This window comes from Crinia signifera, chromosome 3 (genome assembly GCF_055691185.1).
Source record: "Crinia signifera chromosome 3, ASM5569118v1, whole genome shotgun sequence".
Taxonomy (NCBI): domain Eukaryota; kingdom Metazoa; phylum Chordata; class Amphibia; order Anura; family Myobatrachidae; genus Crinia; species Crinia signifera.
The window spans coordinates 205,113,764-205,128,085 of record NC_139219.1 but is presented as its reverse complement, the minus strand read 5'-3'; the positions used below and the strand labels follow the sequence as shown (position 1 = coordinate 205,128,085).

General features: G+C 43.3%; 1 protein-coding gene across 19 annotated transcripts in view; it reads right to left on the bottom strand.

Moving 5' to 3' along the window:
• DST (dystonin) overlaps positions 1–14,322 on the bottom strand; it is a 522,642-nt gene that overhangs the window by 152,522 nt on the left and 355,798 nt on the right. For all 19 annotated transcript variants that reach the window (XM_083177288.1, XM_083177291.1, XM_083177290.1 and 16 more), the window contains 2 exons: positions 8,046–8,278; positions 1,917–2,046 (listed from right to left, as the gene is read on the bottom strand). In XM_083177288.1, the coding sequence (XP_083033414.1) occupies positions 1,917–2,046; positions 8,046–8,278 (363 nt within the window). The remainder of the gene's footprint in view (positions 1–1,916; positions 2,047–8,045; positions 8,279–14,322) is intronic.

Genomic DNA, 14,322 nt, shown 5'->3' with positions numbered 1-14,322 from the left:
AGTTTTCAAAAGTAGGCAAGTATGATGTACAGTAATGTGTCAAAAATGTGGCTTTATTGTGTACATGGAAACATTCAGACTCTGCATACGGTTAACACAGCATAGCCTGCAATTCTGACTATGATTTCAAGACACCCACAGAGCACTTTGCCTGTGTAGATACAGGGTGCAAGAGCCCGAGCACAAACTGTATACCCTAATATAGTGATTCCCAAACTGTGTGCTGTGGCACCCTAGGTTTCCTCAGGGTAATTGCAGAGGTGTCCTGGGTTGGTTGTCCAGGACCAATTACATTTATTTAAGGACAATGTAACAGGCAAAACCAGGGCTTGTTGCTTCCCATGATCACCCCATAGCTGTAAAGATGACATATAAACACAATGTAATTTAGTATGTTTATCTGGCTTTCACAATAAGAAACTTTTGATCAAGGAATGGCATGATTCAAAAGAGGTTGGGAATCACTAGCTTAGTAGACATGGGCAGATGTAAATATTACATTTTTGACATAGTCATAAAACAATAAAGATGTAATTGCTTTCCTAATTCTACAGATGTAGCCAGGCTCACCCATGCTGCGACTGGCGGGCATGTGAATGAGTCTAGGGCTTGTGTACGCAAGCACGTCATTAAATCATATGGGTGATTGCCGGATACAGGGGCGTAACTATAGCACCGCAGCCCCCGCGACCGCGGGGGGGCGCTATGCATGTGCGGGTGCCTCGGGGGCTGCAGTGCTATAGTTACGTTACACCCCGCCGCACGCCGCACCAACCCCCCCATCCCCAGTCTTTACCTGTGTTCAGTATGCGCTGGTCCGGTCCCGGCTCCCTTCTTCTGCTGAGGACCACCACAAAATGGCTTCCCCCATATAGCACACAGTTCTCTGAAACTGTCTGCTGTATGGGGGCGGACATTTTATGGTGGTCCTCATAGCAGAAGAAGGGAGCCGGGACCAGCGCGTACTGACTGAACCTAGGTAAGACTGCGGGGGATGGTGCGGCGGGCGGAGGGGCGGGTGAGTGGCTGGACGCCCTCCCTTTAACGGCGGGGGGACGCCCAAAATGTAGTTACGCCACTGGCCGGATACATCTATTCCTAGCCCATATCGCCATGCAGCATGCCATGATGCTTATGCCTGTGCATACACATCATGGCATGAGTGAACTTGGCTACATCTGTAGTGCAGAACAGGAAGTAAGATCTAGTGAACAGAAGAGCAGACTCAATCACAAGCATAGGTTTGTGTCTGTTAAGTAGGCTGATTCTGCTGATACCACCATAGTCAGCGAGCATAATCAGCCAACTACAAGCTAACGTGTGTAGTGTATAGACGCCACAATTGACTCTGTCTCGAAGGGGTAAGTTTACTAAAGGTTGGTTTTCATCAATGAAAAATGTTTTCATGTGCTAAAACACATATTAACAAACATATAGGCCCGTATTCAATGTGGGCGGTGAGGGGTTAAACGGCGGGGATCGCAGAAAACAAGCGACCCTCGCCTTTTAACCCCCCCCTTTTCTACGTTCTGGGGTATTCCCACAAACAATGAGGCTTGCCGCTAATGAAGGGAGCCCGCTGCATTTAGCTGAGAGCCTCGCTGTTTTAGCGGCCGCACACGCCATTTCCCCCTCTCTGCAAAAACCTAGCGACGGGGAAACGGCTGTGTGAGCTGTGACAGCAGGCAGTCAGCGCTGCTCGCTGTCACAGATTGCAAAAATCATTGAATACACCCCATAATATTTGATATTCATTTTTAACTGTAAAGATTATCAGGAGATGAGCATGTGCTGCAAACGTCTTCTCAAAATGATCTTGCTGCTTCTGGATTAAGTAATTAGGCGCACACACAATTTAGGAGCATATCTGCAATCTATGACTATTCAGCATGTATTACTGTCTAGCTTATACATACCTATTTTATCCAACATATCTTTCCATGTTTGGGATTCTGGTACACCTGCATTACTCTTTATCAAACTTTTCATATTTTCCCTCAATGTCTCCACTTTACATTCATTTTGTTTGACTTCAGTTGCAAATACCTAGACAGGATTAAAGAAGAACAATATTAAAATAAAGTCTTCAGTACACAACACATTTCTTTGTAATCAATATATTTTATTTAAATGATCTTTTGCTTTACAATTTACAATATAAAGAAATTCATACATTAAAAATGGACAATGTCGATCAAAATTTTACATAGTACACTGTGACTGTTCAAAATATAGAAAGTACATTGCACCATAAAAAATGTAACTCAATCTTATTTTTTAAAACAAAAAATAATGAAATGACACAAGTGTTGCTAGAAACTATATTTTAAAGACATGTTCTTTAAATTGTAAACTGCATAACAAACATCTTAATTCTTACTTAACAGTTATAAAGGTGAATATTATAGAAGAAAAAATAAAAAATAAAGTTTTTAATGAACTTAATAAGTTAATGGGTTTGCCCGGGAGTATTTGAAAGTAAAAAAAAAAGCTTTGAAAGGGATTTTAAAGAATTACCATGGAAGAGGTCTCAATTTAGAATTAGATTACATAAATTTCAAGATGGTCACTGTTTTTTCTGCCACAAAGAGATTGGGTAAAAACAAACCAAGGATTCCATATTTGAATACATTTTATGGATTTGTTCTGTAGAAATGCTGTTATCTTCTCCATTGAAGCTACAAACCATATCTTATTTGTCAATGTTTGAGGGGAAAGGGGGTCCAGGTTTTTCAAGTGTGAGGCAATTTGGTACTTATGTAGTATCTGGGCTGCCGATTTTTTGATTGTATGCCTTAAGTTAAGGCATACAATCAGATGCGATGCGATGCGATATCGCATCGCATGCGACCATCGGATGCGATGACCCGATTTTTCCATAGGAATCAATGTTAAAATGGACTGAGTCCATTTTAACATGGAATTCAATGGGAAAAAGGGGTCCTTTTCATACCCCTACTATCCAAGTGGGCATGGAGTTGGATATAAACCTGTGGCGAGCGTAGCGAGCCACCGAGCCCGAAGCGTGGCGAGCGGCCGGTATTCTGTGTCCCCTCGCGGGGCTCGCTACGCTCGCCACGCTACGCTCGCCACAGGTTTATATCCAACTCCATGCCCACTTGGATAGTAGGGGTATGAAAAGGACCCCTTTTCCCATTGAATTCCATGTTAAAATGGACTCAGTCCATTTTAACATTGATTCCTATGGAAAAATCGGGTCATCGCATCGCATCCGATGGTCGCATCCGATGGTCGCATGCGATGCGATGTGCCCGATCCGACCCGATTTAGAAATCGGCAGCCCAGATACTACATAAGTACCGGCAATTTTTCTAAAGGAGGGTCTAGAAAAGCTATTGGATGTCCCAAAAGAAAGGACCATGGTTCCCTATCAATTTTAGTAAGTAATACTTTGCTCAACAAATTTGCCACTTCTTCCCAATAATCTACAATTTTAGGGCAAGTCCACTATATTTGTAAAAAGGTGCCGGACTCTCCACAACCTCTCCAGCATAGGGGTGAAGCAGAACTATATATGCTATTTAGTCTAACAGGCACCAAGTACCAGGGATAATACATTTTATAGGCATTTTCTTTAACCAGAGTAGAGATTGAATTTTTTGATAATCTCTCACGTTTAAGGGACCATGAATTTTCCTCCGGGGGATCTCCCAAATCTATCTCCCATAGACGCTCAAATTTGGGAGCCAGGGGATCTGATGAATGTAATATTAGATTATATAAAGAAGATGTGCACAATAATGTGCAGAACACATTTAACCCTTTGAGCGCAAACATCTGTGAGTAATGTGCAAAATAGCCACGAAAAGTGCCAGCTCACATTTGTTATATAAATCCAAATGAAAATCTTGTGTAAAAAAAGATTATATTTCCTATATAAGGTAAACATTACAGGTCATTTTGATGAATAAAAATGTTTGCTTGTCAATTTTACGCACCTATTTTGAAAAAATCACTTTCCGCTCAATGGGTTAAGAGCAGGGCATAAAGTAGCATTAGAATCAGAAGGTTAAATAATGTGTAACATAACAATATAAAGTACAGCTAGCAGGGGAGATTTAAGAGGAAGCTCATGTACAAATGTTTAAGCCCCCTCCCTCAGGAAAATATGAGGCATGCACAATACATTTTGCACATGTACAGACAGTAAGAAAGACTCTAACATAGAGACACAGCGCCATATTTCCAGTGATTTTTTTTATTTATTTCAGAAATGTGTCCCCATACTTCCAAAGACATGACCGGAAACATGCAACAGGCAGATGGTGGATAAGACATTCCAATGGGTGCAGCGTGGGCCCCTTGACTCAGGGAACCATGTGCACAGCCCACCCTGCACAAATTATAGATATGCCACCAACAGCTAGCAGGGCAGGTAAATGTGTTGTGCACCATTCTTTTACCCACAAGATAAATAACATCACAAGTGTGGACATGATGCGCAGACTATGCTTTATAACATAGCGTGCTGAAGATGTTCTGCATTGCTGCTATTTACAACAGCTGCTTCACAGCTAAGTTAGCATGTGTAGAAGTTAATCATGTACAAATACGGCTCTCACTAATTAAGTTATACATCAGTTACATTAATGAATAAAGTTGAACAGCTGCCAAAAAGAGATTTGTACAGAGATTACCTTCTGCCGAAGCATTAAGTCAGCCTCATCACGTAGTATTTGCATTGTAGACATCGGATGGATGAATTACATTAATAACAGCTCTTACAGTTTTGCCATGTGATGTAACTACATCTGCTGACACATGCAGGGTTCCAGGCATTTGATTTCCAATTTGGTGACTTGGAAGATCTGTTCATTTAATAGGTGGGTAAGGAGCTAGAGAGCCTGGTACAGAGTTGGACTCAATTGCAAGGGCAGCTTCTTTGGCTTTGCAACTGCTGATATCAGCAAGTGAAGCTGCCTCCCAGAAATGAAGAGCGAGCGCAAATCCCATACAAAGCCTATAAGCAAGAACAAGGAACATCGGACTAACAGGTAGTCTTATGGCTATGCAGAATGGACCTGGTAGTAGTGATGCAGGCCCAATGTTTTTGCGCATTCAAACTCGCAGCTGACATCAGACACATGCCCTGAAAACGCCATGACACACCTGCATTTTTACTATCACTCCCCATAAACCCCTGTGGCACCCCACTGCAGTGGTGCCCCTTGTCCTGACTTTTAGGTCTCTTGATTGCAGCAAATGCTGCCTGCAGAACCCCTTCCCTGTGACCAGGGCTGTGATGGGTTAAACCAACCTAGCCAGCACTAGGACCCAGCAGCCACTCTCCCCTGCAGTCCTGTGAGGAGAAGCCTGCCCAGTTGAGAGGTCAGCCAGGCAGTGTGAGAGGAAGAGAGGGGAAAGCCCTGTGAAGGAGAGCTGCAGCGTGGAGTGCCAGAGCCCAGTGTCAGAGAGAAAAGGAGTGTGCTGCCTAAAGACAGAGGGAACAAGTGCAGCAGTGTGATTACAGGAGTGTGCTGCAGGAGGAGGAAGCACTGAGGCATGCTTGAAAGAAAGTTGAAGAAGGCTGCTGTCCCAAGTGTGAGGAAAAGGAAGAGAGAGAGAGGGAGCACACTGCAGCACCCGACAGAGGGGCCAGACAGCATGCAGCAGTATATCCAGTGATCTATGTGGCAGGAGCCAGCAACTACCAAGGTACTGATTCAGTCCCCCTGTGACAGCATCTGCACCCTTGTAATAGCCAGCAGGGGCATCCCATACCTCTCTGTTATCCCACATCACCTGTACCCTTGTTCCCCCAGCCGGGACGCCATGCACTACCCCCCTCCCTGCCACCCACCAGCATTAGTCAGCCCTGCTCGCAAGCTTACAATCTATAGGGATAATAGGAGGGATACATAAGGATAGAATTCCATGGCATGGCAGTCCCATCATATTACAATATAGTCCTGATGGGATGCAATTAGATATGAATGCTACTGGAGGTTGTGTGGGGGCCCTGAATATGATAAGCTTGCCTGAAAACGTGAGTTTTCAGGGAACGCTTGAAATTTTGGAGGCTAGAGGAGAGTCTTAATGTGCGTGGAAGGACATTCCATAAGGTGGGTGCTGCCCAACAAAAATACTGCAAGTGTAAGTGGGAGCGAGTAATGAGTGTGGATGAGAGACGCAGATCTTGTGCAGAGCGGAGAGGTCAGATATATTTTGAGATAAGCAAAGAGATATAAGTCGGTGTAGTCAGAGTGATGGCTTTGTATGTAAGTAGAAGTATTTTATATTGAATGCGGTAATATACAGGCAACCAATGGAGGGACTGGCAGAGCGTATCAGCAGACGATGAACATCTAGCCAGGAAGATCAGCCTCACAGCTGCATTCAAAATGGAATGTAGTGGTGAGTCTTTTCTTAGGAAGACCGGTAAGGAGACTATTGCAATAATCAATGCGTGATATAATGAGCATGGATTAGAGCTTTTGCAGTGTCTTGTGTAAGGTACGGACAAATTTTGGATATGTTTTTTAGATGCATGTAACACGATTTAGAGACAGATTGAATGTGAGGAATGAAGGACAGTTCGGAGTCGAGGATGACCCCTAGGCAGCGAGCTTGTGGACTAGGATTAATTGTTAATTAATAGAGATATCAGGTTGGTAACTACTCTTGGCTGGTGGGAATATAATTAATTCTGTTTTGGAAATGTTGAGTTTGAGGTGGTGAGATGACATCCAAGATGAAATGGCAGAAAGACATTCAGAGACACGGAGCAATACTGATGGTGACAATTCTGGGGAGTATAGATAGAGTTGAGTATCATCAGCGTACAGGTGATACTGAAATCCAAAAGAGTTTATTAGTTTCCCAAGTGAGGAGGTATAGATTGAGAAAAGCAGAGGACCTAAGACTGAGCCTTGTGGTACTCCAACAGACAGAGGAAGTGAGGAGGAGGTAGAATCAGAGAAGCGAACACTGAAAGAGCGATGTACATATGATTGTACATATGATTTATTAGACGTAAGCCTTAATCATTGACCACAGCCGCGACTAATGCTCATCAACATTCCTCTATGTACTATTTTTCTGACAAAACTGAAAACCTGAGGCGATTTGGCAACTATTACTTTTGATACATTTAATCCCAAGGCTATATTTATACTGTAGTAAATTGCAGCAGAAAATAAATATTAGTACTTTAGATACTTATGTAGTAGCCGGGCACCCAATTTGCATACGTATGGCACCGTAGTGAAATCGCATAGCATTCGTACGCATGCAATGTGATTTTCCTATGTATTTTATTCACTGCTCTCTGGCCGCATTGCACCTCCCGCAAAATCGCATGCATCGAGGACAGCACCAGGCTTCAGCCTGGTCAGGTAAGTCCTGGAGGAGGAAGGGACCCCTGTATTGGGGGGGGGGTCCCACTCCCCCAGGGCCCCTGGCCAGGCTGACTGGTCAGAGGGTTAATGCTTTGGCCGGGGGACTTGTATAAAAAGTCTCCCCCCGGCTGTAGCATTACCCTGCTGGCTGGTTTGGCCTGGGACTGGTTCTTTAAATACAGGGGACCCCTAGTCATTTTGTCCCCCGTATTTTGGGAACCAGCCCCGGAACTGGAGCCTGGGGCTGGTTGTTAAAAAAAAAGAGTGCCCCAGAAAAAGAGTCTTCTGTTGCTCTTTGCATTTTGAATATAATTCTGGACTTAGGGGAGCACCACGAACCAATTACCAGACCCTGGAATAGGGCATAAACATTCTTCTAGCTGGTTTAGGCCACACCCTCCACATCAAGGTTCAGTTCACTCTGTAACGTAACCGGTAGTGAGGTGACAACCTCGTGCATAATTCCAATATCTGTATGTCTACCTGTGCTGGTACTGTTGTCAGGTAATGTACCACTGAACTTGACCGAAATCACATCCAATCCGGACGCTTTAGCGCAAATAAACTAACTAGATCAAAGCTGGGATGAGTGTGGCAGAGTGACCTACGATGGGTGTGGGAAGAATACAATGCATGTATGTTTATACAGTATGTTGATAGAATCCCTTCTACTTATACCCACAGTACCTTATGTTGCTGTACTTGGGCTTGTACTGATTTACTATCTGTGGGAGCTTCCCAGGCAGCAGCCACTGTGTGCATTTTCTGCAGCCACTCCACCACAGAGTCAGTTTCTTCCTGGACTTGCTGCAGCTGAAAAATCTGTGTCTCCAACTTGCAGGTTCTTTCTTTTAGCAAATTCCCCAAATGGTCATAGCCTTCATTCACATCGACCATTCCCTTCTGCACCACAGCCAGCTCTAGGAGGCATAAAACATTCATGTTAACAATAGTCATTACTGGGGGAAAAAATACATTTAATGACATACTGTACTTAACAAAGTGACAATTCTACAGATGCACAACTTTTGAAACCAGTAGTTATGTGAGAAGAAAAAAATTAACTATTTTAATAGGAAATAGTAATAAAAATATGAAACAATATGAAATGTGACATTACAGAGAAGAAGCGAGGGCCTAATTCATATTTGTACGCAAATACAATCGCAATCCTCTAGGCTACGGAGCTGCTAATGTTGGCAAGTAAAGCTGCCACCCAGGAATGAAACCAATGGAACAAAAGCAAGCATCATCGCAATTGTGTACACACTAACGGACTGTGGGCCTGATTCAGCCATGGCTGCAAAACAAAAAAAGAGCAAGCATCCTAGACTGACACACTAAAACACCACTAAAACCCTGATGGGAGGAGGTGACTTCAGGAAGCTAAAGTGGGGTGGGTGCAACTGGGGAGTCTCCTGATTATTAGCTGTTATAGCCCGTCTCCACAAACCCTCTTCTTCTTATGCTGGCCATACACTACCGGTGCGCCATCTCGGTGTGTCAGCACTAACAAGGTAAGCAGCTCTAACTGTATAATGATAGGGAAAATAGATTGTAAGCTCCATGGACTGATTTGGATGTTCAAATATTCTCTGTAAAGTGCTGTAAATATGTGTGCGCTATATAAATAACTGGTAATAAAATAATAAAATAAATCGCACGTGTTTGACATTAGATCCAATCCGATGCGCGGTCTCGTGCGAATGGGAACAGAGATTGGACCTGGTTTCGCGTCCGACTTCCGATTTGGCAAGCTTTCAGCAGCAAGGAATGGGATCGCTTGCGTTATATCGCATGCAATAGGTCCCAGGTGTCTCAAGGGTGATTGGCTGTTCCTCCCTTTGGAGTAATGTATGAGGGCCTCTACTCTATAACGCTTGTTACCTTTAACTTGTTTTGCAGCAAAGCTTTTACTTCTCTTTTATCTGTTTCTCACTTTCCCTTTCTCTCTATTCAATGTTCTTTCTCTCACACTTTCCAGCTCTCCATCTCCAGTTTGTATGTTATTTTTCTCACTAGTTTTCTCCTTTGTGCTAGATTTGCATAGCAGCAGGGCTGTCCATTTAGCACACTTTCCTATTTTGTCTCACCCCCCCCCCCCCCCATGTTAGCGTGATGACCAAAATAGTGTCATCATAACCTGCCCCATAGTGCAATGCTGCAAAATCACATTGCAAGGATGGGGTGGGGCCACCTGTACGTGATTCACTGAGGTGGTCCCTGAAACACAATTTTCTGGGCGGATCATAATTCATTAGGACAATCTCATAGGGGTACACTTTCTAAGATGGGAGTTCTATTGAAGATGGGATATCACCCACAGCAATCAGTCAAATTCTATCTATTATTTTGGAGAAGGTGATAAATAAATAAAAAGTAGATTCTTATTGGTTGCTATGGGCAACATCAAATCTTCAATAGAATTCCTATCTTAGTCAATTTAGCCCATGGGGTGTTGTGTTAAAATTATATACTCTACCACAAGAATACCCCATTTCTATTGATACTTATTCAGAAAGAAAATATACTAGTTTCACTTGTTTGAATAAAACGTTCATAACTTAAATATAAGCAAAATTATTGTTCTCTCATCTCAGGGTTAGCCTACAGATACTTAATGATATTCAACATAATTGAAACTGAATTTACCACGGCTTACTAATAATTCCCCATTATTAACGTTTATAAGACAAATGGTTATGCATTAGCTAAAACACTGAAACCTTTGAAAGTTTAATTCAGTTTTGTTGTGATCATTTGATCATTTGCAGTGAATATATGTAACAGCAGCTCCATCTAGTGTTAAGCACCAGAAAGCAAATATGTACATTTCACAGAATGGCAAACTGCAGAATTGGCTGACCGTAATGTCTATCATATTAGCAAAAATACCAGAGCCGGCCCTAGCCTAAATGACGCCCTAGGCAAGATTTTGGCTGGTGCCCCCTAGCACCGCCATTAGTTCCGTCTCTGGCCCTGCTCCCCTTTCCCAGCACCCTCAACCCTCATCATAGCAGTCATCATTTTGGTGCTCCTACCTGCAATATTTTAAATAGAAACAGTGCACACATTTGGTGCGCAGCCCAAACAGGAGTGTATTCTTGCTGGGAAGGGGCATGGCCACACAATAGTACCCCCAATTCAAATTGTGCCACACAGTAGTGCAACTTTATTCCCATTATATCATGCGATGGTGTCCCTTATTCACGTTACATCACACAGTAGTACCACTTTACCTTATGTACATTACTCCTCACATTATTCACATTATACCCTTAGGAAAAAATCCTGAGAAAATATTGTATTTTAAGCACCTCCATGGCCAAACTGCAACCCAGTACAAAGCAGTGTGTGCTGGGCAGAGGAGAAGAGCTGCAGCTGCTGCTGTCACTTAAGGGGAGGGGGCCCGGGGCCCACTGGGCCCTTCCATCAGACTTTGGCCTGGGTAATTTGTACCCCCTACCCCTTTCTCTTTGCACCGCTGATAATACCACACAGTGATGCCCCTTACACATGACACACATTATTAATGTCCTTATAAACATAATGCCCCTTACACATTATGCCAACCTTTATTAATGCCCTTCATACACATAATGACACACATAATGCCCCTTACACATATGTTGAACATTATTAATGCCCTTATACACATTACACACATAATGCCCATTACACATATGTTGCACATTATTAATGCCCTTATACACATGACACACATAATGCCTGTTACACATGTCGCACATCATTAATGCATTTATACATGACACACATAATGCCCCTTACACATATGCCGAACACTATTGCACAACCAACCCACCCGCAGACAGCACTCACACAGCCGCTAACACTGTGACCTCTGCCTCTGCTTGGATACAGATGTTTCCTCATACATCTTGACTCAATAGGCCATGCAGCTCCTTGCCAGTTCTGCTAACGTTGGGTGCATTTTTTGCTAAAAATTTGTCTTATTTGCATAGTTATGACCAGCACACACAAGGAGCTTCCGATGATTAAAATGATATGTGGCATGAATATATTCTGTGTGCCACTGTGACTGTACCTGAATACGGAATGCTATGTTACAGTGATTTCCATGAATACACTATTTTATATGCAGACACAGCCTCACTCACACACAGAATATAGGCATGCTGCATATCATTTTAATCAGCAGAAGCTGCTGATGCCCCTGGGCATTCCAAATGCCCTAGGCAATTGCCTAGGTTGCCTATGCCTAAGGCCGGCTTTGAAAAATACCCCTTCTTGTCCATCAGCCACAATAAAGGCACACGCAGGCTTCAACGTCATTGAAAAAACAACGTAAAAATCTACTTTCAGTAGATATCAAGATCATCCAGAAAACGTCACAACGAACAATTTACCACAAAACCACATCCTTAATTCACGGCAACATAGTGAATTAGCAAATCGAGCGATAATTGAATGAATGTGCATGTGGTCCTTGCGCATTGTGCAGGCATTCATGGGTGGTAATCGGATGGTTTCTGAGTGTCAGAAAAAATGCAGACGTGCCCAAGCATTTTAAGGGAGGGTCTGTGATGCCAGTGCTGGCCTCGATCCGCCTGTCTAAAGCTGCCCATACTTCTACAGATGTATTGTCTGATCTGGCTGGTTGGAACAAAAACCTAGTAATGGATGAGAGCAAATGACAGTTGATCATTTGCTTAGAAATGCTGGAAAACTGCCAAAAACAGTCATTAAGATATTACCAGGTTTTTGTTCCAACCAGCCAGATCTGAAAATCAATCTATAGATGTATGGCCAACTTAAGTCACATATTAGCGGAAGGGTCAGACTACATTTGCACTCGGTGTCATCATTGACTCCTCCCTCTCTTTCACCCCCCACATTCGTGCTCTCTCACAGTCTTGCCGCTTTCACCTACGCAACATCTCACGCATCAGACCATTCCTCTCCACTGACGCGACCAAAATTCTCATTCACTCTCTTGTCATCTTCCGCCTTGACTACTGCAACATCCTTCTTTCTCCCGCCGCTCTACCTCCGCCTCCCCCCTCTGTCTATCTCTTCACTGTCTCCCCATTCCTTTCCGAGTTCTCTTTAAACTCCTCACCACCACCTACAAGGCTCTCTCCTCCTCCACAGCTCCCTACCTCTCTTCACTGATCTCTATCCACACTCCCTCCCGTCCTCTTCGCTCCATCGCTGACCGCCGACTGACCTCTCACCTAATCACCTCCTCCCACTCCCGTGTCCAAGACTTCTCTCGCGCTGCCCCCCTGCACTGGAACAACCTCCCGCCACACATCAGGCTATCTGATTCCCTGACCTCCTTCAAGCGCTCCCTCAAAACCCACTTTTTTCGACTAGCCTATCCCTCCTCCTAACCTCTTTTGATCCTCCTATCCTGCCTCTGTTCCCCTCCGTTCCTACTTATCCTATTGTATTTCGTTTGTCCACCCACCTATTTTTAGGTGGGTGGCCAACAAAATTCTGGCATGTATTAAGAGGGGAATGGAAACTAGGGACTCAAGGGTAATTATGCCACTATATAAAGCATTGGTGAGACCTCACCTAGAGTATGGAGTACAGTTCTGGGCCCCACACTATAAAAAGGACATCATAGAATTAGAAAAAGTCCAAAGGCGAGCAACAAAGCTTATTAGGGGAATGGAGAATTTAAGCTACGGGGTGAGATTAAGCAATTTGGGACTATTTACATTAGAAAAGAGACGTTTAAGGGGGGACATGCTCAACATGTACAAGTATATCAAGGGCCAATATAAGGAACTGTCACACACCCTATTTTCTACTAGAAAGGAATCTAGGACGCGAGGGCATGAGTATAGATTAGAAGAAAAAAGATTTCATTCAGCTAGTAGAAAGAATTTCTTTACGGTCAGAACAGTCAAACTCTGGAACTCTCTTCCCAGAGAGGTGGTAACGGCTGGCTCATTAAATGCGTTCAAGGCAAAGTTGGACAAACATTTACTGGAGAAAAACATCCATGGGTACAAATAAGAAATATAATTTGTCTGTAAAATACCAGAACCTACCAAATCAGCAATGGATATCTATACCAGGTTGAACTAGATGGACGCAAGTCTTTTTTCAGCCTTACCTACTATGTAACTATGTAACTATGTAACTCTTATGAGTAGGGCCCTCCTGCCTCACGTACTCACCCTACCTCTTTACCTTACCTGTCCTCCTGTCCTGTTCTTCCCTTCCTCTACTTCATCTTCAGTCTCCTCGACAATTTCCACACCTACTTCTGAACTGATGCTGATTTTAGTTCTACCAGCTATACCCCTATTTATACTGTATTTTTCAACACACCCTGTACGTTACCTTGTCATTTGTTTTTTTTGTTTGCTATGTATGGCGCTGCGGACACTTTGCGGCGCCTTATAAATAAACGTACTACTACTACTACAGACTACAAAATCCTTTCGATGGTTCGTGAATTGCGTATGGATTTGGAGTCTATGCTAGTCAGTGATCTATTCCTAATTCACTTGCAAATTTACATGGGGCGGGTGGCCCTATGTCCCCACTTTCCCTTCTCTACTCCAAACTTTACACATATGGGGTGAGATCTAATAAGATGAGAGACTCAGAAAGTGAAAGATTTGGTGAGAAATCTCCATTTTTTTTTAAAGCAGCAATCATTTACCCTGCAAAACCAGTTTGCTTTTGAAGTGTAAATAAAAAAACCTGGAGATTTCTCACCAAGGGCCAGATTCTCTAAGCTTCAAAAGTGATAAAATGGAAAGTGATAAACAGCCAGCCAATCAGCTCCTACCTGCCATGTCACCGACTGTGTTTGAAAAATGTCAGGCAGGAGCTGATTGGCTGGCTGTTTATCACTCTCCATTTGATCACTTTTGAAGCTTAGAGAATCTGGCCCCAAATCTCTCACTGAATCTCTCCTTCTATTAAATCTCACCCAAGATCTTTTAACCCTTTGCAGTCC